Source organism: Lepeophtheirus salmonis, chromosome 4 (assembly GCF_016086655.4).
Source record: "Lepeophtheirus salmonis chromosome 4, UVic_Lsal_1.4, whole genome shotgun sequence".
Taxonomy (NCBI): domain Eukaryota; kingdom Metazoa; phylum Arthropoda; class Copepoda; order Siphonostomatoida; family Caligidae; genus Lepeophtheirus; species Lepeophtheirus salmonis.
In genome coordinates, this window is record NC_052134.2 from 31,328,334 (window position 1) to 31,351,904 (window position 23,571).

Genomic DNA, 23,571 nt, shown 5'->3' on the forward strand with positions numbered 1-23,571 from the left:
AAAATCTACTTTTGATCGAACGGTTTGGAACATTTATAATCACATTCATGGATCTGGGTCTTATGGTCGGGTTGAAGGAGAGCTGAAGGGACCGCTTCAGCATCGCTATTATTAAGGTCCCAAATTCCTTCGTATTTCCCTAGATAAGTGAACTTTTACCTCCGTGTTTCCTTGAAGTGATCAACTCGCTCCCATTATCTGCCAATATATCTTCTTGATCTTCGTTTCTGGTACCACGCTTTCCCATGGCGTTTGATTAGTAGTGTACACAAAGTTTCCCTTACAGGTTACATACAAAGAGTTTTTTCAGTGAAAATTGACATGAAATGCTCTGCAGAACAGAACAAGTTTCCAATGAAGCATCATTTTTATCATACCCAATCTACCTCTCCATTTCTCCATTTGGAATGGCCTATGTATTTTGGTACATTTACGTAATCAATGCCTGTCTTATTCCATTTCTTGGCATATTCTTCGTTATAAGGTAGACATGATAACATGGGCTATGCTTGTAACTACCATTGTATTCCAAAATCTGATTCTTTCAAGTGTTTCGAGTTCATGTTTTCTAATTGATAAAATCATTGATTCTATTTTATTGTCTTGTTTTTTTCTCAACATTTTTTAGAGTGTCATTTTCCATAGTGATGATGTTTCCTAATATTGTTGCTGCTTCTTTTACAAAACCGGACTCCTCGAATATTTGCTCGGTTGCTTCCATATTCGTCATGACTTGAGTCTTTGCGTCATTAATCTTCAAACCCGATCTCTCTTCAAACGCTTTAAAGACTCTGTTGAGACATTTCCAAACCGACTCAATTGACTATTGACTCATTGAGATCGTCACATCATCTCCAAATAATAGATTGGTAACCTTTTTTCCAACTGTTTATGTTCCCACTTGATATTTCTCTATCATATTTTGTAGGTCACTATGGAGAAGAGAGATGGGATAAAAGGATCTCATTGTCGTATGCCTCTTTCAATATATATTTATGGTTCACCATCAATATCAATCACTGATGTCGCTCCTGTAAGCATTTTCTTAATTGCCTTTATAAATACGGGAGGAAAACCCCCACATTCTATTTTCCCTCCTCAATGCCGCATGCTCGAAGGAATCGAACGCTTTTTGGAAACCCAATGACTTTCCTGTCGTATTTGTTTCCCATATTATTGTTTTGAGGACGTAACGACATCATCTGTTCTCCTACATGATCTGAATCCAAATATATTTCAGGAATTTTTTTATCAAAGACTGGTCTCAGTCTTTTTAAGATCCAAGGATATATTTTGTATTATACTTCCACGATTTTTAGGGATTCAGTTTTTAATATTATTATTTTTCTTCGGGAAACAAAGATATCCTTCTTCTCTTTTGAGCTTCGTGTAACCCTTTTCCGAATAAGTTTTCCTTCAAAAGTTTTACTAAAAGACTACTCTGAGTGAGCTTGCTAGAATTCTCTAGTTAACCCCGAAAATTCAGGTGCTTTTTACTTTCTTTAACTTTGTTCTAATGTATTGTCATACTTCTTTTGCTGTGAGTATTTTTGAGAGTTTTTCTATCTTTTAGGTCAATATAGTCTTTCTTTACTTTCTGATGGAAGTCCAATTTCTTTGATGTATATCATTCATGAGAAATACGTGTTTTGCAAAAAAAAATTAAGCACAATTTTTCCTTCCCATCAACTTCTTGTGATTTCATTTTCGTTTTTCCTCTTCTTTCTTCCAAGCATCCAAGTAAGTTATAATTTTTTATCATGGAAACGACATCATGTCCTTCTTTTGGTTCTTTTTATGTTTATATTCATTAATTCTTCCAACTCCTAATTCCATGCGGTGTCTTTTTTTACAGCTAGTTCCTTACCTAATTTCCTTCTCTTTTGGTCTTATTTTCTGCACCTCTCATCTTTCGACTAGTTGGTATATTCCTGGCACTTTGGTAAAACGTATCCAATGCATCTCTTATTTGATAACCACCATCTATATCCTTTTGAAGCCCATATGTGCCCTTCCTCAATGCTTCCATCACTTTTGTTAGCTTGAGTAGTTTATTATTTAGTTACCATCTTGTTTTCTTATATGAAGATTTTGTTGAGCTTCTGGTTTCGAGCAAAAAAAATTGATCAAACACCAATTAGGCAAAATTCTTTCCTAACGTATAACTGACGATCGTACCTTGTCTGGAACATAAATGTGGTCTAGTCTACTCCTGGTGCCTTGTAGTTATCTGTAACATCTCCCAGATCATTCATTCACTCGCTTCTTATACATTATAATATCTTCTATTTCCAAGATTTTCATATTTCCATCTTGGTCTGTAAATATTTATTGAGCATCTAGAGTCTTTAGGGTTAGCGTTGCCTCTCCTCTAGCAAGGTATCCCTTGGCCGTTGTCTTTGCATCTAATTTGTATACTGGATAATTTCTTTAGACAGACTCCCAATCCTCATCTTTCTTCATTAGAGTATCGTATAGACATACAATGTCTGGTAGTTCCAAAACTTTCAAATATTTAATCAAACTATATTTCTTTCTATCTGAGAGACCGTTTATGTTCATTTGAATGATACGAAGTTTCTTCATATTGGTTCTTTTTTGTTTTTTTTGCGCTCGCTTTGTTACTCTAGCACCTTCTATTTTTCTTTCATTGATTTTCCACAGCCCTTCCCGAGCCAGAACATCATCCTGATCTTGGAGCAATCTTCGTATTTCAGTCTTCACTCTTTAAAGCCCCTTACTTTTCTACCATTTTGAATTTACCTTTAACATTTTATAAAAACAATCGATCGATTCTCCAATTGGCGATTCACCCACTACATATTTTTGTATGGCCCTCACTTATTGACTTAATCTCTATAATACACTTTATTTTCAGAAAATTCTTATTTCAATTCGCTTTGTAGATTTATGTTTGTATATTATGTACGCATCCCATTTGCTCAGATAACAGTAACAAACCTAAAACATCACTAATAGGAAATTAATAGAGGTAACATTATTTAATTTCCACCTACACCGGTTTTTTTTTTTTTTTTTTTTCCGTCAATGTTTTTTTTTCCTCTCTCTGTATAAGAGATGTAAATGTGGTATACTCTATTGTTCGCTGTGGACTTAGTCATATTTTGTCTTAAAGATAGGTTTATACATTTTTTAATGTCTTCCCCGTCAAGTAAACATTTTTTTTCTCTCCAATTGAATAGATATTTTGAGTTTTGATAGCCACAAGATGATAAAAAAATCGCTTCGTATCTCTACCACATTGAAATCACCCGCAACAATAAGGTTTTCCAGTACAAGTGCACCTCCATCGTCCCTCATATAATTCATACACGTTTTCTTACCACTAGACATTACATAAAAAACCAAAGCTGCAAAAATTTCCTCTTCAATAGTTATTTTAAAGGATGATGAGTTTTCATCATCATCTTCGTGCAAAACAATCACTGGAATCTCCTTTCAAATCCATATCATAGATTGAATATGAATTTGTATATTCCCTATGGTCCATATAGACACATCTCTGGATATAGAACCTCTTTTTATACTTCAGCATTCGAACAATAAACACTGCACGACCTTTCTACGAATGACCACTTAGTTACTTTAGTAATTTGAGTATCAGACTTACAAACATTATCAGGATAGTTTAATATATTAATAAAACCCTTGAATTTTGACTTATTTCTTTGTTAAGATATCTCGTTTTTATTCATTTGATTTTTTTTTTTTTTTTCATTATTTCGCTGACTTTTATCTTGAAGAAGACGACTAAGCATTTATTGAACTGAATGTGGAGACGAGGGGCAATTCTTGTTTTTCTTGGACACTGGTGGGAGTTTCATACGGTCACGGTGAGATATTAAGTGTTTTTTTTTTTTTTTTTTTTTTTAATCTTTAGGATCCTCTTCATCCGAATTTAATTCTAATTGCTTTTATTTTGTGGCCCATAAACTGATTTTATATTACGATTTTTATTTGTTCTTATCTCTTCCGACTCGGAAGGGGTATTACCTTCAAGGTTTGTTTCTGTATTGTCTTCTCCTTGTGTCATTGTCTGATTTGGTTAACTTTATTTCTTTCGTATTTTCTAGAGATGACTTTTCATTATTTCCTTTGGTCATGCTTGTGTCCTCATCTTCCGATATTATGGCATCGCTACTTCTCTCACCCATACCCGCGTTTCCTTACCCAATTACAGGATCTTGCATGGCAACAAATGATATCGGAAAACTATTGTTACTTTTATTTATTCTATTTATCCTTCTAAATATCCACTTTCGATATTCAGAAGGTGATTTAAACCGATTCATGCATGCCGTAAAGAGATATCCAACAATATAACACTACGAACATTTTTTCGTTCTCATACTGAAATGTATGGGTCTGATATGGTTTCCAATAGGATGGTATATTTTCTGGTCTTCCATTGACTTATACTATTGAGTGTAGTGTATTTGAGGATACCCTTTCGAGTGTTTCCTTTGTCCAATCTTTGATAATTCTGGCGGTTGAGGCTTCCATTTTTTCTTCAATTCTCCATCGTTCTCTTCGATAAGCACTAACTTCTGCAAAAAGTCCAATTGCGTCCTTTAAATGGTCAGATAAAATCACTTTTCTCACTTCAGGAACCCTTATTTCGAAGGGTATGGGAAAATTTTTGGCTTTCATCAACTCTCTTGACTCGACCAGTGCTACAAATGTTTCTCCTAGTTTGTCCGTTAACTCAATTGAATATGGAAGTTTGATTTTTATAAATATTTTTTTTTAAGAAATTCGATTTACAATATTTAGAAGTGGTATATTAATCTAGTAACAATTATCCTTATTTTCATGCTTTGAACAAAGAAGGCCAGTTATATTTAAGTTAGCATGAGAACGTAAATAAAATTTTTGTTGGAACTATTTGTTTTTATAATTATTATTAAGCATAAAAAAATAAGTACATATGTATAAATAATACACGTATGTTAAAAAAGGAAATTCCTGATAAATATCTTCATATTATGTTTATTTAACAGTTAGCTTTGTCATGTAAAAGTAATTTATAACTCAAGTCATTGACTCGTTGTTCGTTATGAGCATAGTGTTCAAGGTTTAATAAAGAGTACGAAACTTTATTAACTGATTTAAATTGTTATCTAAGTCGTTTCTTACTTAGTATCTTAAGGTACCCCTATATTACTTCTCAAAGAAATGCTATCAAATAAACATGCGAGAAAGTTTTAATTCTAGATAATTTATCATTTTATTTCAAATTTTAGAGACTTTTACAGTATCTATATATAGCATTTTGAAAATTAATTTAATTCGATAGTAATATTTCAATGAAACAATACATATTTGTTTAGTTCAATTCATTTAGTTTACAATTAATTCTTCAAATATTATTTACAATTAATGAATAGGAAAATGTTGGGCCATGCAATAATTAATTTTCTTTGCTCGTTTCTTATTTTCTAATACATATAAAAAATTTAAAAACTAAATTTTATGAAGAAAAAAAATCTGAAAATTACGAATAAAATAAAAATAAATACATTCTTAAAAGTAATTTACATTTCCTAGTACTAGAATATTACCAAATTCTCAAAGAACCAGATTCGTTAAATCCTGCAGCATGGCCACCATTACGTATCTGAAAAGAGTTTCCATTGTAATGTAGTCTTCGATCTTCCGATTTTATAAAAATATGAGCTTCTTCTCCAAGAGAAGCTGTGACATATAAAAAAGAACTCTCAAGGCGCGCTTTCCCATTATTTGGAGATGTCTTGAGAACAAACTTTTCAGCACCATGCTGTCTCTCCACACTACATAGAAAATATTTCATATATAGTGTAATAATTTTAATAATAATATAATAATTGTTCCATTCTTACGTTGTAAGTCCATCAGAAGTTTGTCTAATTAACACTCCATTAATACCCCAACAATTCAATCCATCCGCAGTCCGCCAAAATTCAGCTTCTCTAAGATTTTCAATACTCTGATAAATAGCCTGTGCCAAATTTGTTGCAGAGAGGGAACATGACATCAAAAACATAGCTATATATTTTTTATAAAATAAACAGTAAAATGAGATAAAAAATGCCATATCATAAATTATTAGACAAAGGAAAGTAAGTCAGGGGCATCCGCAGGATTAAATTTTTTTAATACCTACTTCCTCATAATAAATTTTCTTCTGAACGATTTTTTTTAGTTTAAAGCTAAAATTCCTTGACTGAGGGGGGTTTAACAATCCCTCCTCCTGCGAACGCCACTAAAAGTAGCCTACTTTTTTAGCAAAATTAATAAATAATATATGAGTTTCTAGTTAATTGATATCAAAAAAATAATACTAATAACTTACAATCAGAAGTGTTATTAGATGTAAGATCAAAAAAAGTGTCTGAAGTAGATCTTACTCCAGCTTTGTCTACAAGATAGACTAAGGCACAATTATTGGCAGTGAAGCTAACGCCTTTGGGCCACATTTTTGCATTTTTTACGGAAATGACATCCTCTCCTTGCATCTGAAATGAAATTTAGTTTTAACTAATATTCCTAATTGTGAGCGAAGTCTATTTAAGATGTAGATAAAGTGAATGAACCTCAATTCTGGAATTGTATTGAAGTACTCTTCCTTGTGGATGTACAAGCGACATTTGTGTTCCACAGCCACTTAGAGCTAGAGTCACGCCTTGCTTCTTGTTTGTCATTCTGATAGCTTGATTGGGAGCAATATCCACGAGAATCTCTTGCCCCAGCATGAAGGACACATACCCGTTCTTCTCCACTACAGCTTTGATGGCAGAGCTACTTGTGTTTGGAGATGCCTGGGCCTGGGACGGAGGCGGACTTGAGAAATCCTAAGGCACAAATATCATTTCACAATGGAGACACTTTGAATGGACGCTACTTACATTGCGGGGCATTGGGACTTCATTCACATAAGGGGAGGCGGCTGAGTGGGGGAAGGGGTTGTACCTGTGGGGGCAGGGGCGGGGGAGGAGGAGGGGGGGTGTCGTAAGAGGAGGAACACCCAGAATAGGATCCACTTCTATCTGTGAGATACGGGAAATTGCACGGAAAGGCGGCGTTAGGAGTGGAGGATAAAATGAAGCTGTTTCCATATGATGAGGACGAAGTGTAGTCGGATGAGTAGTGACTCCCGTAGCTTCTGCCACTGCTATTCATTCCTAGAAGAAGGACGCAACAAATATTCCTTTATGCAGAGTACGAGGAGCAAGTAAATAAATAAAAATACCGATATGAGGGAAATTTTGGGGCGGATAGGAAAATTGGGAAGTCTGATGTACAATTGGAAAAGGCTCTGAAGCAACAATCACAGTATTTTCCAATGCGGGATTATAACCTCCATCAAAAGAGGATCGCCGAACTTCTCCATTATTATTATTGAAACTGCTACTACTACTATTAACACTCCTTTTCCGTTCACTATTCAGTCGTTTTCGTTTCGATGATTTTCCATTCATCATGATGATACAAGAGATATTCCAAGATTTTAATACAAAAAAAAAATAATGGATGATCGCTTTCCCCACCGCGAATATTGAATATATTAAGCGGGTAATAATTTGAAAATTTGAATTTCTTGAATTAAAACCGGTTTTAATTGAGAATCGATTTTCAGATTTAATTAAAATTGCAAATGGCGCCTATGTTATAATATTTCAAGTTTATGAATTACATGTTATATTCAAAATGAGTCAGAATAAAATATAAATAATTTTATATATTATCATTGTTAATAATAATTAGTTATAATTATTATATTTCATATTTTTAATCATTTTCAATATAATTATTTTTTATAATCATTGATAATATTGGTTTTTGCTACTTAACATATTATATAATTATGTAGAGTTGGATAAATTGAAGGAAAGTTTCCTTGCAGCTAAAACATCTCATTACTCATTAGAAAATATGTCAACCTAATTAATAATTCAAAAAATATAAATCACATTTTTATTTAATATTTCAGAGTCTTAGTGAATAAAAGGAGAGATTGTCAATGACCTGATGTTATCATTAAAATTATACATAGAATGATTAACTATTCTACGTATTATATGATTTCCGAGTGTTACTCATTTATTTCGTTGTTTTTTTTTTTTGTTTATTGAAAGGCAATATTTTTTTATTATTATAAAGTGACTTAGTGTATTTCTTTATGCATACTTATGGATCTTACAATTTTTGAACGCTACGTTTCATAACTTAACTATAAATGATTAAATAGTATAATATCAATAGATAATATTATAATCTCATTAAAGTTGTAAGAAGACTAACAATTAGTACACTTTACGGTGCAGTTAATCACTGTACGTTTTCGGAATATATAGCATATTTTATATCATTAAACTTATATATTTTTAATCAATTTGGTTCTTGGAATCCTGAAAAAAATTTAATTTTGAGGTTTAATTTAATATTTATTCAAATTTCATTAATAAATATATTTTTTAAATTCAAATATACATTTCACACCAGATATTAAATCAATTAATACTAACACTCATTCGTGGTAAGAAAAAAATATATAAAATTGATTGAATTTTCTTGATATAATAATTTTTGATTCACGGAAATATTTCTACCTATATATTACGCAACTTCTCATAACGTCGTGGAATTTTGCTTTAAGATCTTTAATTCGATCAATGGACAATAGTCAATAACTCTAAAGGTGGGTTACCACATCTATCCTGTGTGTATACGCATAATAGGTATAAATATATACTTATAATTAAATGATATCGGGGGGGGAGTTGCTCTAACAAAAATATCATTTATATGTAAATATATATTAATTTATACCTGCATATATACTTAGACGTGTACAGTTTACACGTACAATAGATGTCAGATGTGGTAACCCACTTTAATAGTATTAGAACCATAGAGATATAAAAAAATAGAGAGCTGATTCTCTTCAATAGCAAAACAATATTTAGAGATCGGTCAGCTGTCGAAGAAAAAAAAGATTGCGCCCAAAACATACAAATCTATAATATTTTTTCATAACAAATTAACTCTTAAAATCAAATAATATTGTTTATGGGATTAATTTGCCACCTCTTTTTAATTGAAATGAGTGTTATACGTAAGTTGTCATATTATATATGTATTCCATTAACTCCCTGTTGCACTTATTATATCCACAATTTGTAGTGTCAAAATGCCTATTTCTGTAGCGTTCAATTGCACCTCCAGGACGGTAATTTTGACTCAATCTTCCAAGACTAAGGATTAATGCCATTAATTTTTTCATTCTCTTGGAACGATCCGTGCAGCTTAGACTGCATCAACTCTTCATGAGCAATAAAACGTTAAAAGTATCGTGGAATCGACTCCAACCTAATTATTTAATAAGTATGTAAATTTATGTTGTATAAATTGGCAAGTATTTATCCTTATATTTCGTAGAAAAGTAATAAACATAATTCGAAGGAGTATTTTACTATAATAATAAATTTATTAAATTGAAATATAATTTAGTCTTTCAAAATATTAATGACAATGTTACAAATTATTGATTTTTGAATTGGACGAGATTGGTGAGAATACTTGGAACTCGGGTCCCTTGAATCTTCTCACTTTTTTGTTTTCCCAAATGATATAATTTGATCATTGCATAACTTTTTTGCGAATTATTTTAAAATAAATGATTTGATTCTGGAGATTAATCAAATACATGTCATTAAGAGATTGAAAAACCTAATTTTTTTTTGGTTAAGATCAATATTTTTACTAAAGCAATAGAAATTTTTAAAATTAAGTTTGAGTCTCTAGGCAGTGCATCACTTGTCGAGTTCAATAGCCTTTGTAAAACTTTATCGATTTCCTGAAAAACATAAATTAAATCTTTTGAAGGATATTTTAATGCCGTCTGAAAAAGTCCTCCCCAGTCCTTTCTCTTTATAATAATCCTTTGACTGGTTGTCATGACAATACAAAGATACTTGACATGTATCACAGAATATTTTTTGTTCTAATTTTTTAACTACAAGCCCTGCTATTTAAGTAATGGCTACTCTCTTGTAGTCAGAAATTACAATGCTGCATTTAGGATCGGGTACATCAGTATAATCATGTTCCATTTGTAAGGGACATTTTTCTAGTAATCCATGTCTTCTGATAAATACCATTTGATTGCAATCGAGCCTCATCTGGTCATTTTTTCGTTTGGTTTGCCCACTTGAAGAAAGGAAAATTGTATTATCTTGACACAGGCAATTTCCTCTTGCTCCTGCTTTGATTTCATGCCGGATAATGTCTCTTATAAGCAGAGGAAAATTGCCTGACGGAAAGATTACTATTATGACCATTTGCAGAGCGTATGGCGCAAAAAAAAGTTCCGAATGATCCTGACTAAATTTGTAAGTCAAAAGATATTTTAAATAATTAGATTCAATGAGGGAATCATATAGATGTATGAAACTTCTTATAGCGACAAGGAATCCTATGAAACCAGTTTTTTTCTGGCTGTCAATAAGCTTTTGTCCACTATTTGTTTTTCATTCACTGATGTAATAGAAACTTGATTCGAATATAGGAAGCTAGTAATCGAAGTTAGCTCTACTTAGGGGCGCTTTGGTAGAGTTGTCAAACACATTCACCGAGTTAAATACATCAAATAGAGCATCGTATATACGGATGAACTCTATTGCTGTATCACAATGAGAAAACTTATGTAATTTAAGATCGTGTGATAGCATCTCCAAAGAATCGGCTACACTTCTAGATAGTGTTTGAACTCCAAATTTACTTTCATCATTCTCCATTCAGTGAGCAGCTTTTCTCAGCTTCGTCCCTGCTCTTAGACCTTCTTTTTCTTGTATTGAGTACCATTCTTCTATAAAACTCCAACGAATAGCCTCTCCCTTATGATTTCGGAGCTCCCCCAATTGATGCAAAAGAGTTCCTTACATGTTTCAGCATATAGGAGACGTCAAGTAAAACAATGACTTTTATGTCAGAGTTTGAAGGGTGAGGAAATGTAGGTTTTATAATGCCTGAATGAAGGGCAGCTCCAAGAGCTTTAAACATTCCAAAATTAAATGAGGGCCCATCCCAAGTAATACTCGGTATTATCACACCAACTTCATGGACTTTAATTAAAGCTGTTTGTACTATATTCGCCTTTTCTTCCCCCGACAATCCATTGATCATAAAATTTGCTATGGGAATTTTCCAATTCTCATTAATGGCAACCACCACAAGTACCAAGGCATCAGTAGCGGGGGGCATGGAATCGTCTGAATCTCCCGTTTCAATGTCCACATAGCCATGGTATTTACTGCCGTCAAATTCAATTAATTTTCCAATGCTCATTTCGTCGAGTGTTAGGTTGCAATAAACCTTTCCTCCTGCGACTCTTCTATCGATTGTTCCGTACCAGCTTCTAATAATTGAAGGATGTGGCAAAGCCATGTTAAATGTCTTGCGAACATAGGCATACCCCTTTCGAGAGTAAAACTGAAAAGTTAGAGCAAATTTTCTCAATTCATCAGGATATTTTTGTCTTGAGATTATCCCTTTTTGTTATTGAGAATAATACGCTGAAAGAAAATTTTTGGGATTCCAGATAGTACTTCTTCGCCTGACCCAGAAATAAGTTTAAGTTTCTTTAAATGGCCAAATAGATCTCTGATTGTCTTGATCCACTTTTGAAGTCTTAAGGCTTTCTGCTTGAATCTTTTTAAGGTCTTTAAATTTTCTAAGAGCTGCTCATTTTCTTCTGCAAGTGTTATAATTTGAAGCTTGGTATTTTTGTTCTCTACGCCCATAAGATCCATTGAATTTGGCAAAGAGTACGAATGATCCGAAAGTACATTTGAAGCGAGATTATTGTCATCGTCTATATCTTCTTCGATATTTACTTCCCTTTTTTCTTTTGGAGCAGATCGTTTTAATACTCTTTGATTTGAGTCAACTATATTTAAGTGCTTGGAAAAATCAAAAATAGTGTGTACTGCTCCATCAACAAGACTACACTTGACTTTATGTCGAATGATTAAATCCTTCTTGAAATGTTTTGAACAAATTCTCGACCACTTAGAGGGATTCCGATTTTCCCTCCGGCAGTTAATCAACCAGCGATTACGAAGCTCTGGATTTTTTGGAAATCTAAAAGAAAATGTTTAAACCAATGAAGTATCCCAATATGTAGTTATATATGTAGAGGCGGGTAGTAAAAGGGCAGGGATTGGGGAAAAAATAATTAAAACAGCATTTGACTTTTTAAAATTGTTATATAAATATATTAATTTTATTTACGTGAAAAAACTAATAAATTCGTGATTGGGCCTTCCATTTCTATCCTCTAGTCCATGGTCATAAGGATTAGTATCATTCTCAGCATGCTGAGAATAATGCTGACCCTCATGATTCTTAGTCCTGAAGGACTGAGAGAAGGTTGCACTTATAAGCCACCCAAGTAAGCATTGTAAACCTACAAATTGTGAAAATAATAAGTGTAACATATAGTTAATTTTAAATAACAAAGTTCCTATTACTAATAGACAATAGTATTGGAGAAGTACTAACGACTTGTTTGTTTTGGGTGCAATATTTTTTTTCCTCCACAGCTGAATAATCTCACTTTTTTCTCGTAATTCAGTACTCTATTATTTTAATATCTCTATGATTAGAACTCATTGATTCAATTCTTAATCCTGGTGCCTGGGTTGTTCTCCCAACTGAAGTGTTTTCAAAAGAATTGTCTATTAAGCTAAGTCAAGTCATTTTTCTTTTCCGAATTCGGAATCCCTATTAAATATATAATTGTATAATCATTGGGGAGATCTTTTTTGTCTGTATATTAAAAATGAGAGTTGGTGTAAGCGGAAAGTTGAAGTTCAATCATCGGAACCTTGTTCTTATAAGGAAAGAACTTCGCTAAGCCAAGCCATACGATTGATATATTATTTTGGATACTCAGAATAAGCATGGGCTACTTAGCATGGATGGATGGAATGCTACATTTAGGAATATCTTGTGTAGGATTCGTCGCGTTCAAATCTGTATGTACATAGTTGCAATAATATAAAATTTGCGTCAATTCGCCGAGCTAAGATCTTTCTTAATTATTAGTAAGAGGTTGCGAGCATTGAGTTTCAGCTTTCCACTTTGTTTGACTTCAATTTCTAGATAGAAAAAGAAAAAATGACGTGTGGGCCAAACTGTAAACCCTAGTGAACTCCTCTTTTTTTTGTTACTCAAGTGTTTGGATCCAACTATTTAGTGAGAGTGGTTGGAGTAGAGATCCAAATGCACGGTCGACTCAAAGTGAAGACAACAGCTCAGCAAAAAGCTGAGAGACATGCAGAACGCCTTAAGAAGATGGACTCCTACGAAAAGGCTATGGCTCGTATCGTGGAGTTGAGAAGTCTTGGTCCTTGCTCGGAAGAGGAGGCCTTAAAGTTAACTAATGGAGTTTTGCACGGAAATCCAGATTTGTCAACCTTATGGAATTTCCGAAAGGAAATCTATTTAGGTTCCCAGAAGAAGTCTGACGAGATTCTACAGGTTTTTCCATTTTCATAAATAGAAATTTAGGTTAAAAATTCTTTTTCCTTTTTTTGCAGGCAGAGTGTGAAATCACAAAGCGTTGCTTAGAAATTCAACCAAAGTCCTATTGCACTTGGCATCATCGTCTCTGGGTTCTATCTACATACAACAAGGACCCTTCTTTTTGGGATCTGGAATTGCGGCTCTGTAATACGTACCTAACTCTTGACGAGCGAAACTTTCATTGTTGGGACTATCGGCGATTTGTTCTTACTCAAAGAAATGCTCCGGATCAGCACGAAGAAGAATTAAATTACTCCATGGATAGAATAAAGACGAACTTCTCTAATTATTCCGCTTGGCACTACCGCTCTAAGTTATTAGAAAAGGAAATTACTTCAAATGAATCTATTCGGAATTCAGAGCTTATTCTAACTCAACATGCAGCTTTTACTGATCCTGAGGACTCATCTCCTAGGTTTTATCATAAGTGGCTCTTGAAATCTTCTTCCTCATGTATTCTTGCATGGAAATATATTCCTGTCGAGGGGATTTTGATTCTACCGAAAGAGTTGAAGGATTTTGATATTTTCGTTGAGGTAATTTCTATTTAGTTGTATAAAATAAAAATATGTCCTTTAGTAATTTTTTGATAATTGGAATTCTGAAGTTAGACCTTCAGTTTCAAAAGTTCAAAGATTTTATATGTTGATTAAGGGCATTTTTTTCCTGACCAAAATAGTGTCTATTAACGCTATCTTGAGAACTCACCGGTCGAATGAACTCAAATTTTGACTGTGGTGTCCTTTGCTATATATTTGAAACCTGTGTTTATAACTTTTTTAGAGTTATAAATTAAAGACAACGTTCTACAGGAAATATATTTCTAATATTAATAATGTGGTTTTTATTATTGGCTTCTACTTTTTAATTTATTTGTGTAATTTGTTCATGTGTTTTGGTTCTATTTTCTAGGATAAACCTATTGAGAAAAGTCCTTTGGTACGTAATTTGATTTGGAAAATTCATATTTCCAATGAAAATACGTGCCCAACTCCACGATTTGAATTCCCCTCTGGATCAGGCATTATGGATTTACATGGAGCCTCAAATCTTGGTGATGAAATGAAAAGGACTCTGGAAGAAGAATTGAAGAACTCTTTAGAACTCCTTGAGCTTGAACCTGACTCCAAATGGACTTTATCCTCCGCTTTGGACATTATGCTAACACTAGATCTTCGGAAATATTATAATGATATTCTTAAATTTATTGATCAACTTTTAACGTTAGATCCTTTTAGAAAAGGTTATTACAATGACATGAGGAGCAAGATCAATACTCAATATTATTTCTCAACTCCTGGCATCAATAGATCTTATGTGAATATGAGTGAACTCTCTCTTACGCGAATTGATTTTCCTCAATATTTTTATGAAGCATGTGAAGTTGATTTGTCAAAAAACAATTTGCAGTCCCTTTCAGGGTTATGTGGATATTTAAATCGTTGCCAAGTTCTAAACATTAATGGCAACAATATGTTATCTATTCATCATATTTCCGATCTATTGACAGTTACAGAGACCCTTAAAAAACTTAAAATCTCTAAATCTATTGAAAAAGCTGAAGAACTAGTCAAAGAATATTCCCATATTGCATTTGAATTTTTTTAAGTTATTGTTTTTACAAATATATGTAAATGACTATAATATGAAATAATTATTTATATTGTAGTAACAATCAATGAAGGTATATTATTTCTACTCCTAAGATTTTCGAATGAAAAGTTTTTTATGAAATTATTGAAGGTTCTATTTAACTCCATGATAGTATTGTCATTAATTAAATCATTATACTTTCCTTTTACTCTTCACGTTGTTCATGAATAGGCTTATCAAATAGTAACAGAATAAGCTGTTGATATAGATAATTTTTTTAGTTATGTATGTATTTTATACATTATTCAGGAGATGTATGTATATAATAATATATATATTTATATAAATTTAAAGTATCACAGAATTTCTAAAAAATAGTAAGATTTATCATAAATTAACAGCAATGGGACAAATACAAAAGTTGAAAATTATCCACTTGGCTCTTACAAAATAATAATTATCACAGAAAAAAGATAGTGGATAAAATACAGATAAAACATTTAAACAAATAAAACATGGTTGAAGACGTATTACAAATCATAAAGGGACTGAGATTACAATAACTAAAAGTTGTATTTATATAATATGCTTCAATAGCTTTAAATCATTATGAAATGGAACCAGTTTTGACTAAAATAAATTAAGTTAATTTTACACATTATTTTTGAATCAGTCAATCGAATTTAGGGTGAATATCATTAGGAAATAACTGATACGCGTATAAAATGCAATTTTTAATTAATCATGAATGAATATATTAAGGGACTGGAAATAGGGTATAAGGTTTGGGAGTGGAGTGTCAGAGTTGCAATACGAAAAAATTCTTAGATATTAATATTTTTCTTTAAAATAAAAAGTTACTTAAATAGCAAATCTTAAATTGATCTTTGGCATTATGTGAGAGATTCTCCAACATTACATATATATTTGGTAGTAAGATTCCTAACAGTCTTTACTTTTGTAACATTTTTACAGATTCGTGAACAATTTCTATATTATTTAAGTCTGTAGACAGTTCTGGGTATTTTTCAATGTTTTTTAAACGATACTGGGTGATAAAACCAGAGACAAATCCCTGAGAAAGAAGAGATTGCATATCTCTTGGGCTCCAACGCCCGCTAGTTCTTTCTTTTAACCAAATTTTTCGAGATATTGTTTTGTAAGCATGTCGTAGCAGTCTAGCTTTTTCAGATTCTGGTGACGTTCCATATCGAATATTAAGTATTGTATCAGCCAAATGAACTTTGACGTCCAAGAATTTGATTTCCTTCTCAGAGGTCTGTGATTCATGAATTGTTAAATTAACAGAGGGTCCTAATCTCCGAAGAGCAGTTATGTCATCTGGACGTATCTTTGGTTTGGTAAAAAATAACATGTCGTCATCCCTTGGTACTGTTTTAAATTCAACTAGCTTAGCTCCTTCTAGTACTTGAGTAAATACTGAGCGCTGAACTTGGTTCAGTGTTCCATCTGACACAGAATATACTTGGGAGGAAGACGGATCAAAAGCAACAAATCTTCCTAATGCAGAGTCAGTTCTACTTATACGGACATCATTTCCTGATGGTAATTGATTTTCGAAATAACTCAGTGCAAATATTTGATTCATTCTTTTTTGAAATTCAGTTTCAGCAGAAGTGGGGGAAAAAAGAGGGCCATTGGCAAAAAATAAACCATTGGCTAGTAGAGTTTCTTTGGACAACATATCCTCAGAGTTCCGAAGCGTATCTTTGAGATTTGAAAAAATATTGCCTATAAAGTATTCAGTAAATTAATAGAAGGGTAATCATATCACATTTTATAAATTACCTCTTGAATGTGATTCTTTCCTCGAAGGGTTGTAACGATTGTAACTATACAAATTCAGGGAGATGGGTTCATAAGGATATTCAATGACACTTTTCCATCGTGGGGTGTAGTAACTTGAACTTTTGGGATCATATAGTCTACAATTTCCACTTTTGTCATCCTAATAGAGCAAAATCACAAATTAATAACAAAAAAAACTCTTAATTCGTACTCTTACTTGTAAATGAACCAATCCGGTATCATAGTCTTTAATTCCCCCTTTAAAATCAATTGGAATGCGGAAGTTCGGATTTGTGTCAGACAAAACAACACCAAAAGGTGATCTATGAATTTCGCGTATAACTTTAACAGCTCTCCCTCCATTTATGGAAAAGTAAAGTATGGGTGACTTAGAGAAGTCATTAATCACATAGTACTTTTTTCCATTTATGTTTACAAATATTAAGTTTCTTTGATCATCATACTTGAGATGAATTAAGCTTCCGCTGTCAGGTTCATATATATGGCTTACTAAATTAGTAAAATCAGGATATGCATAGAAAAATTGGGTCACTTTATCATTAACTTTACGGCCTATGAGTCGGCCATTTTGATCATAGAAATATTCAATGATGATATCATTTAATACTGCTCGTTTTATACAATCATTTCCAGCTATGATATTGTATGTGAATTTTATTCTTCCATTAAATATCACTCTTCCCGAATCATCATATTCCAAATCGCTTCTCATATATGTACCAGGCTTATAACGAAAATGTTTGACCTTCTTTTTCTTCCACTTTGATCTAGACGATGTTTTAATAAGATTCCCAAGATCACCATCATATTGCCATTCGAGATCGTTATTTCTTAAAAGTCTACCTTCGGAATCGTATTGATAATTTTGTACTGCTTCCTTGGATCGCCTATTATAATTTGTAATTTCTACAGAAGATAATTGATTTGAATCATCAAATTTATATGAAGCTCGAAAATATTCCCTTCCATGAATTTCAAGAATCAAAAAGTTATCTGCTCGCGAATAATAAGCAACTCCATCAGTTACTAGAGTTTCATTCAAATTCAAATGTGTTACAATAAATTCTCCAGGATTTCTATCTTGTGGAATTTTATCCCACACAATTTCCACACCATTTTCCCATGTTTCCGTTATATTCTTACCCCCAATGTGTCCACTTAGAGAAGATTTGTCATATCTAAAAGTAGCAGAGGCAAATCCTGAATTTGAACTAAAGTACAAGCGTTTTTGTAGACTTGTATGTCCAGTTTTGTGAAATATTTCTTTAATCGAAAACCTTTCTTCTCCAGTGTAGTGCATTTCTATTCGATGTAAAATTCCACTCCTACGCTTATAATAAATTTGAACATCCGCTGAAATAGTTTCAACTATTTGATAATTGACATCATATTTGAAAAGAGAAACTCCATTTCCAGTGGGAGGACGAATTTCTAATAAGAGCCCTGATGAGGATTGATAATAGACATATGGTTCCTGGAGGCCAGGAAGATAGTGATAGTATTTAATCTTTCCTCCGAAATGAACCTGACTTTTAAACTTATAAGTGCTATCACTTTTTGGCAAACGAATTCCAGCTAATCCACCATATTCGTCATAGTCATATGTATATACACTTCCTAATGGCAGTTCAACAGATGTTGGCTAAATATAGATAATATCAAATAAACACAATGTGATGGGGATCAAAATATAGCTTAATACCTTGTTCAAGGGCATGGAGTAGAAGTATTTAATTCCGAGTCTATTTTCGCAGTTACTTTTCTCCTTGATATATCCTGTACCAGAGTCATACACTAAACACTCTCTTATTCTTCCGCATCGATTTTCAGTTAACCGATTCAAACTACAATTATAAATTTACATATATAATAAATTACTGTTAATAAATTAAGCAATTTATGTCAACGTACGAGTCGTATCCCCTTGTACAATTTTTTCCAGAAGTTGAACTCCAAGATGTTGGACGAAATGCCTCGTTATAAACTATTTTCATTACGATTAATCCATTACCTTTGGATATGTGCTCTTCTATACTCCCTTGCTCATTTGTCTCAAGATATCGGACATCCAGTACAGTTTTTCCACTTAACTAAAGGGAAATTGATTTTATTAAAAAAATCAAAAACAAATGATGTGCAGATTTATACTATGCCTGTATCTATGGCTTACGTTTAATTTCTTTGATTTCCCTCTAGAATTTCTACTCAATTCCCAATCAAAAGTTCGAATTGATAGTTTTCCTTCGCGTTGAGCCATACTTATGGGGATGCCAGAAGAAAAAATGTCTCCATTTTTCATGCTTCCAAGTGAAGATGTAATATAAAATTCTGCATTATCTTTCTTTTTTATAGCTGCTGATTCTACTCCAATTAAAATTTTAAGATCATTAGAACCTGTTAAAATAAAAAAGTAATAATGATTATATTTCAGGATAAGAAATGGAAAATTATTTGCTAGACCTTTTCTTGAAATTGTTAATTCGTTTTTATTAAGAGTGATGGATTTTATATGTAAGCCATTCCTTCTTAAAGCGTAGCATATATCTAATGAGGGAAGATTCATCCCAGTTTCAGTACACTCATCAATTCTCACACTTTCTCCAGTAGATGAAATAATTTCACTTACTCTTCCTTCTTCATTATTGGAGATGAACAAGAAGTCTCCATCATTTGTTCTGGAACTCTTTAGAAGGCCTTCTCCAGCATTGTATTCAAAAGTTATAGCATTTCTATCATTTTTCCAAAATTCAATAAGCAGTTGCTCTCGAGAAGACATTTTTAATGTAATTTTTTTCCCGACTCCTGTTGTTAATGATGATATTTGACTTGAATAACCTCTTTCTAATGATAATATACTTTTATCCATGGCGTTCCTCACTTCAAATAGATGATGAGCATTATTAGCTTTTTTATATTTGAATGCAGCCTTAATAGATCCAGTTTCACAATAAACTGTTGATAAATGCTGGCCTACAGAGTTAAAAGTATAAATCTCTCCAGAAACAGGATCGTTCACTTTTATATTTTTTGGTTCTTCTTGAAATAACTTTTTCACTCTCAATATTTTCATGGAATCTGAAATATAGAGTGAATGTCCGTCTATAGTCATGGAAGTGATAGCTCTAATGCAGAATTCAGAACATTCCTCCAATGCAATTTCTGGGCAAATACAGTTTCTCTTGGATGAAGAGATAAAGTGATCAATGCTTCCATCAGAATTAATTATATAAACTACTCCACCTGAAGACACATATAAATTTCCATTATTCGAAGAAAAAGAAATATCTGATATAGGGCCAAAAAGTTTTCTTCGAGGACTAGAGCATAATGACGATGCACCAGCCACTACGACAACCCTTAAATCTGGTGTTAGTCGAAGAATCATAGTATCATCAACAATATGTAAAGATGAGTCCAGGGGATTAAGTTCCAATTTAGTTGGCCATTGAAGCTGTATTTGGGAAGCTATATACGTATTTTGACACTGTAAGGGGTTTGGAGGGCCTTCTCTTCTTCGATGATGGCCAATCAGAGTAGATATTTCTCCCTCACTAGATATTAGCCTAATATTTTGCCCATCTGATATGTAAATCGTTTTATCCACTGATACTGCGAGCCCCTTAGGATAAGAAAATCGAGCTTTTAGCGCATTTCCTCCATCTCCACAAATATCTCGATCACCGGGAAGACATCTTTTACCAGTACCTGCTACAACAACTGAATTATTATATGGATTTGCATTCCCTGTCAGATCTTCAATGATGAAAATTTGATAGCTTTCTGCATGAGCCATGTATAACTTGTTATCTGCCGGTGATATCTTCAAATCATATATATACTTCCTGTCTTTATCACTGAATTACGAAATAGAATTAAAATATTAAGGAATGTCTGAACATTCAATTCAACAATAATTACCCTAAATAAAGTAGACTTATAACGGAACCATCAGGATTAATTCGACGAATAACATTATAATCTCCAACATATAAAGAACCATCAGGTCCAGTTGACATACTTATAACATCGTACAAAAAAGATTGATTGGCTAAACTTTGCTCGCAAATAGACTTAGGGTGACATACAAAGGGCCGTTTTTCCATTCCAGAACCTCCAATTATCGAGTCTATTCGTCTATGATTAAATTCATTGAACGAACCATCTCCCTTTTCGAGAATCCCTACATTATTTGAGAAGAAAAAAATGATTAATATTTTTATTTTGACTAATTGATGATTATGCTTTTAGTTTTTGTAAATCATCACAATGTTTGATGATCTAGACTTTTATTACAAATTTCACGTTAACTCCATAAAAACATTTCAAATTATTTTTTTTAAATGTATCGTAAAATATACGTATGTTGATGTAGACGTGACTTGCTAAAATATGTATTATATTTATCTAAAATACAAAAAACATTTTATAGAACATAACTGAGGATAAATCAATAATAAAACTAAAACAGTTGTAACAAAAATAAGGATAATTTAAATAAAGTAAATAAGTAACAAGTTTTCATAAATTAATTTTTTTTATAAGTCTTGACTTTGCTACGTACGCACTATATAACAATAGCTCAGTTTATTAAATATTTATAAAGGTTTTTAGAGTTTCCACTTGACGAAGTTCTATAAATTTGAAGATATAGGTATGTAAAAACAAAAACTGTCTTCAGTATTTTAAGCTACTCTCGACCTCTTCAGCTCTTTCTTCTTAACAGTATTTCCAATGGGTATTTTTATTCTTTTAATTAAGCAAGGTCTAGCTGAAGATGGTGGACGAAGTGACAACATTGTCTTTGAATTGGTATAGCATTCATCAGTACAAGTGGAAAGATCTTCTACATTTATACAACATTGATTATAATCATAAGTGATTTGACTGCTATTAATTATTCCATCACTTGAATTTTTTCTCTTAGATTTTTTCATGTCAGCTTTTATATAATCATATAATTTTCCAGATAATGATGATCCTTCAGATTCCTTTAGATAATTTTTATTAGAATGACTAACAGTGCCTTCTTTGGTGGTGGGACCTTTCTGAGAACAAGATGTGAATTATTACATATTTTGTTGAAATGAAATATTATATTAATAATGTGAAGATTTGCGTTTGTCAAAATAACTTTCTTAGAACGTTTGTCTTAAACAATGCAAATAATTATATAAGTACGTACGCATGTACATATTTATCTTTTACCTCTTCCATGTCTCTTGTGATGGCTTTTAGAATCTTTCCTTCGTTTGGCATATCTAGTAAATGTATCCAAAGAAGAAGCTCTACGTCTGATATCCCGATGCCTTCTAGAATTATAATAATCTAAAGTGCTACAAGATGAAGATCTAGCCAAACTATGTCGATGATGTCGTTTATGATGACGGCTCCTTCCTGAATGATCTGTTTTCCTTAATTGTCGAGACAACAATTTAGCTACCTCCAGGATCTCCTCATCTCTTGATGTTTTTGTATCTTTAATAACAGAAGAAACCGTTTTATCTTTAACCGTAGAAGAAACTGTTTTATCTTTAACCGTACAAGAACCAATTTTATCTTTACTCGCAGAAGAAACAGTGTTATCCATAAAATTCCAGCCAATTTTTCTACGCTCAATCTTTGGCATATCATCCGTGGTAACAAAATTATTCATACCTCCAAATGAAGGTTTATTCTCGGTATCAATAGCTTTGGGATTGTAAATATCATATTCTGTTGCGAAATTTTTTATAGAGTCTGTTCTCATTTGATCTAATTTGTTGTTCAACACGGAACCACAAGTATTACAATGATATGTTTTAAATATTTCTTGAGCTTCATAATCCAAATTATTGAGCTCATCTTCCTTATTACTACTTTAAAGTCAAACAATAATCACTTTATTTAAACTATTTAAATTGATTAATGATATATCTCAATAATAATTAGAATTGTATTCATTCATGAGATTTAAGTTAAGAATAACCCTCTCAATGAAAAATAAAAATATAAACTGAAGTAACAATTTAAAAAAAAAATAGTTCATTGTTAAAACAGAATAATTAAATGAAAATAGTGATCGATTATTCATTGACTTTGCGTAACTGTTCAGAAATATGAGATAATGGGCGATGTGTTGATTGATATAATCGTATCTTCGACTGATCTTCTTTTTTAGAGCCAAGCCCAAGCGAATGCAATAAAAAAGGCTGCTCTATATCATCATAGCCAGTCTTCCATCTTCTAATAACTAGCAAGACCATGAAGGCTATCATAGTGAATAGTATAAATATTAATTCAATACAAACGGCAACAATTGCTCCATATATTTGAGCTTCCTGTACCATCGTGCGATAATTGTTGATCCAAAAAAAATTTAAAATTACTGTCTCAAAAGTTAAATATTTTATTTAAAGAAATTTCGATTAACATAATATATTTCTAAATAAATTAAATTATTATTTAAAAATAAATTTTTTATTTCGTCACTTTTATTGTAATATGAATATTTTCATCGCATGTATCCTAAATTAGGTTATTAATTTGTTTAATAACTTGACAAGCTTAATTAATTTCTAAATG

The 23,571-nt window shown here is 32.3% G+C and overlaps 4 protein-coding genes, 1 long non-coding RNA gene and 1 other non-coding gene across 16 annotated transcripts in view; 2 read left to right on the top strand and 4 right to left on the bottom strand.

Moving 5' to 3' along the window:
- Positions 1 to 254: 254 nt before the first annotated feature.
- On the top strand, positions 255 to 2,995 carry LOC121115715 (uncharacterized). 3 transcript variants are annotated; one of them, XR_011779763.1, is made up of 4 exons: positions 255 to 484; positions 629 to 869; positions 929 to 1,033; positions 2,879 to 2,995. It is a non-coding gene; the product is annotated as an uncharacterized lncRNA (long non-coding RNA). The 3 variants fall into 3 exon arrangements; XR_011779764.1 differs by having other exon boundaries at positions 2,907 to 2,979; XR_011779762.1 differs by lacking the exon at positions 2,879 to 2,995 and adding an exon at positions 1,119 to 1,361.
- Positions 2,996 to 3,769: 774 nt separating this feature from the next.
- On the top strand, positions 3,770 to 15,266 carry LOC121115710 (geranylgeranyl transferase type-2 subunit alpha). Of its 3 annotated transcripts, none has more exons than XM_071887824.1 (4): positions 3,770 to 3,854; positions 13,238 to 13,542; positions 13,602 to 14,123; positions 14,500 to 15,266. In XM_071887824.1, the coding sequence occupies exons 2-4, from the start codon at positions 13,285 to 13,287 to the stop codon at positions 15,193 to 15,195; spliced, it is 1,476 nt and encodes a 491-aa protein (XP_071743925.1). In that variant the 5' UTR covers positions 3,770 to 3,854; positions 13,238 to 13,284; the 3' UTR covers positions 15,196 to 15,266. The 3 variants fall into 3 exon arrangements, with proteins under 3 accessions (XP_071743925.1, XP_040565759.1, XP_071743924.1); XM_040709825.2 differs by lacking the exon at positions 3,770 to 3,854 and adding an exon at positions 12,609 to 13,037 and having other exon boundaries at positions 13,108 to 13,542; XM_071887823.1 differs by lacking the exon at positions 3,770 to 3,854 and adding an exon at positions 12,633 to 13,106 and having other exon boundaries at positions 13,165 to 13,542.
- On the bottom strand, positions 5,208 to 7,561 carry fest (wurstfest). Its single transcript, XM_040709829.2, has 6 exons — positions 7,250 to 7,561; positions 6,906 to 7,181; positions 6,594 to 6,851; positions 6,353 to 6,515; positions 5,880 to 6,045; positions 5,208 to 5,810 (listed from the first exon to the last, which is right to left on the bottom strand). The coding sequence occupies exons 2-6, from the start codon at positions 7,113 to 7,115 to the stop codon at positions 5,579 to 5,581; spliced, it is 1,029 nt and encodes a 342-aa protein (XP_040565763.1). The 5' UTR covers positions 7,116 to 7,181; positions 7,250 to 7,561; the 3' UTR covers positions 5,208 to 5,578.
- On the bottom strand, positions 9,394 to 12,667 carry LOC121115714 (uncharacterized). Of its 2 annotated transcripts, XR_011779766.1 has the most exons (3): positions 12,531 to 12,667; positions 12,292 to 12,466; positions 9,394 to 12,141 (listed from the first exon to the last, which is right to left on the bottom strand). It is a non-coding gene; the product is annotated as an uncharacterized protein (transcript). The 2 variants fall into 2 exon arrangements; XR_011779765.1 differs by lacking the exon at positions 12,531 to 12,667 and having other exon boundaries at positions 12,292 to 12,492.
- Positions 15,267 to 15,495: 229 nt separating the features above from the next.
- LOC121115708 (teneurin-a) overlaps positions 15,496 to 23,571 on the bottom strand; it is a 282,618-nt gene continuing 274,542 nt past the window's right edge. For all 4 annotated transcript variants that reach the window (XM_071887820.1, XM_071887821.1, XM_071887822.1 and 1 more), the window contains 8 exons: positions 20,929 to 21,190; positions 19,471 to 20,864; positions 19,181 to 19,404; positions 18,922 to 19,100; positions 18,713 to 18,854; positions 17,207 to 18,652; positions 16,990 to 17,149; positions 15,496 to 16,932 (listed from right to left, as the gene is read on the bottom strand). In XM_071887820.1, coding sequence (XP_071743921.1) covers positions 16,133 to 16,932; positions 16,990 to 17,149; positions 17,207 to 18,652; positions 18,713 to 18,854; positions 18,922 to 19,100; positions 19,181 to 19,404; positions 19,471 to 20,864; positions 20,929 to 21,190 — 4,607 coding nt within the window. In that variant the 3' untranslated portion in view covers positions 15,496 to 16,132. The remainder of the gene's footprint in view (positions 16,933 to 16,989; positions 17,150 to 17,206; positions 18,653 to 18,712; positions 18,855 to 18,921; positions 19,101 to 19,180; positions 19,405 to 19,470; positions 20,865 to 20,928; positions 21,191 to 23,571) is intronic.
- On the bottom strand, positions 21,669 to 23,411 carry LOC121115711 (uncharacterized). Of its 3 annotated transcripts, none has more exons than XM_040709827.2 (3): positions 23,095 to 23,411; positions 22,216 to 22,862; positions 21,669 to 22,051 (listed from the first exon to the last, which is right to left on the bottom strand). In XM_040709827.2, exons 1-3 carry the CDS (start codon positions 23,334 to 23,336, stop codon positions 21,693 to 21,695), a joined length of 1,248 nt encoding a protein of 415 aa, XP_040565761.1. In that variant the 5' UTR covers positions 23,337 to 23,411; the 3' UTR covers positions 21,669 to 21,692. The 3 variants fall into 3 exon arrangements, with proteins under 3 accessions (XP_040565761.1, XP_040565760.1, XP_040565762.1); XM_040709826.2 differs by having other exon boundaries at positions 22,216 to 22,865; positions 23,095 to 23,410; XM_040709828.2 differs by having other exon boundaries at positions 21,669 to 22,055; positions 22,216 to 22,865; positions 23,095 to 23,410.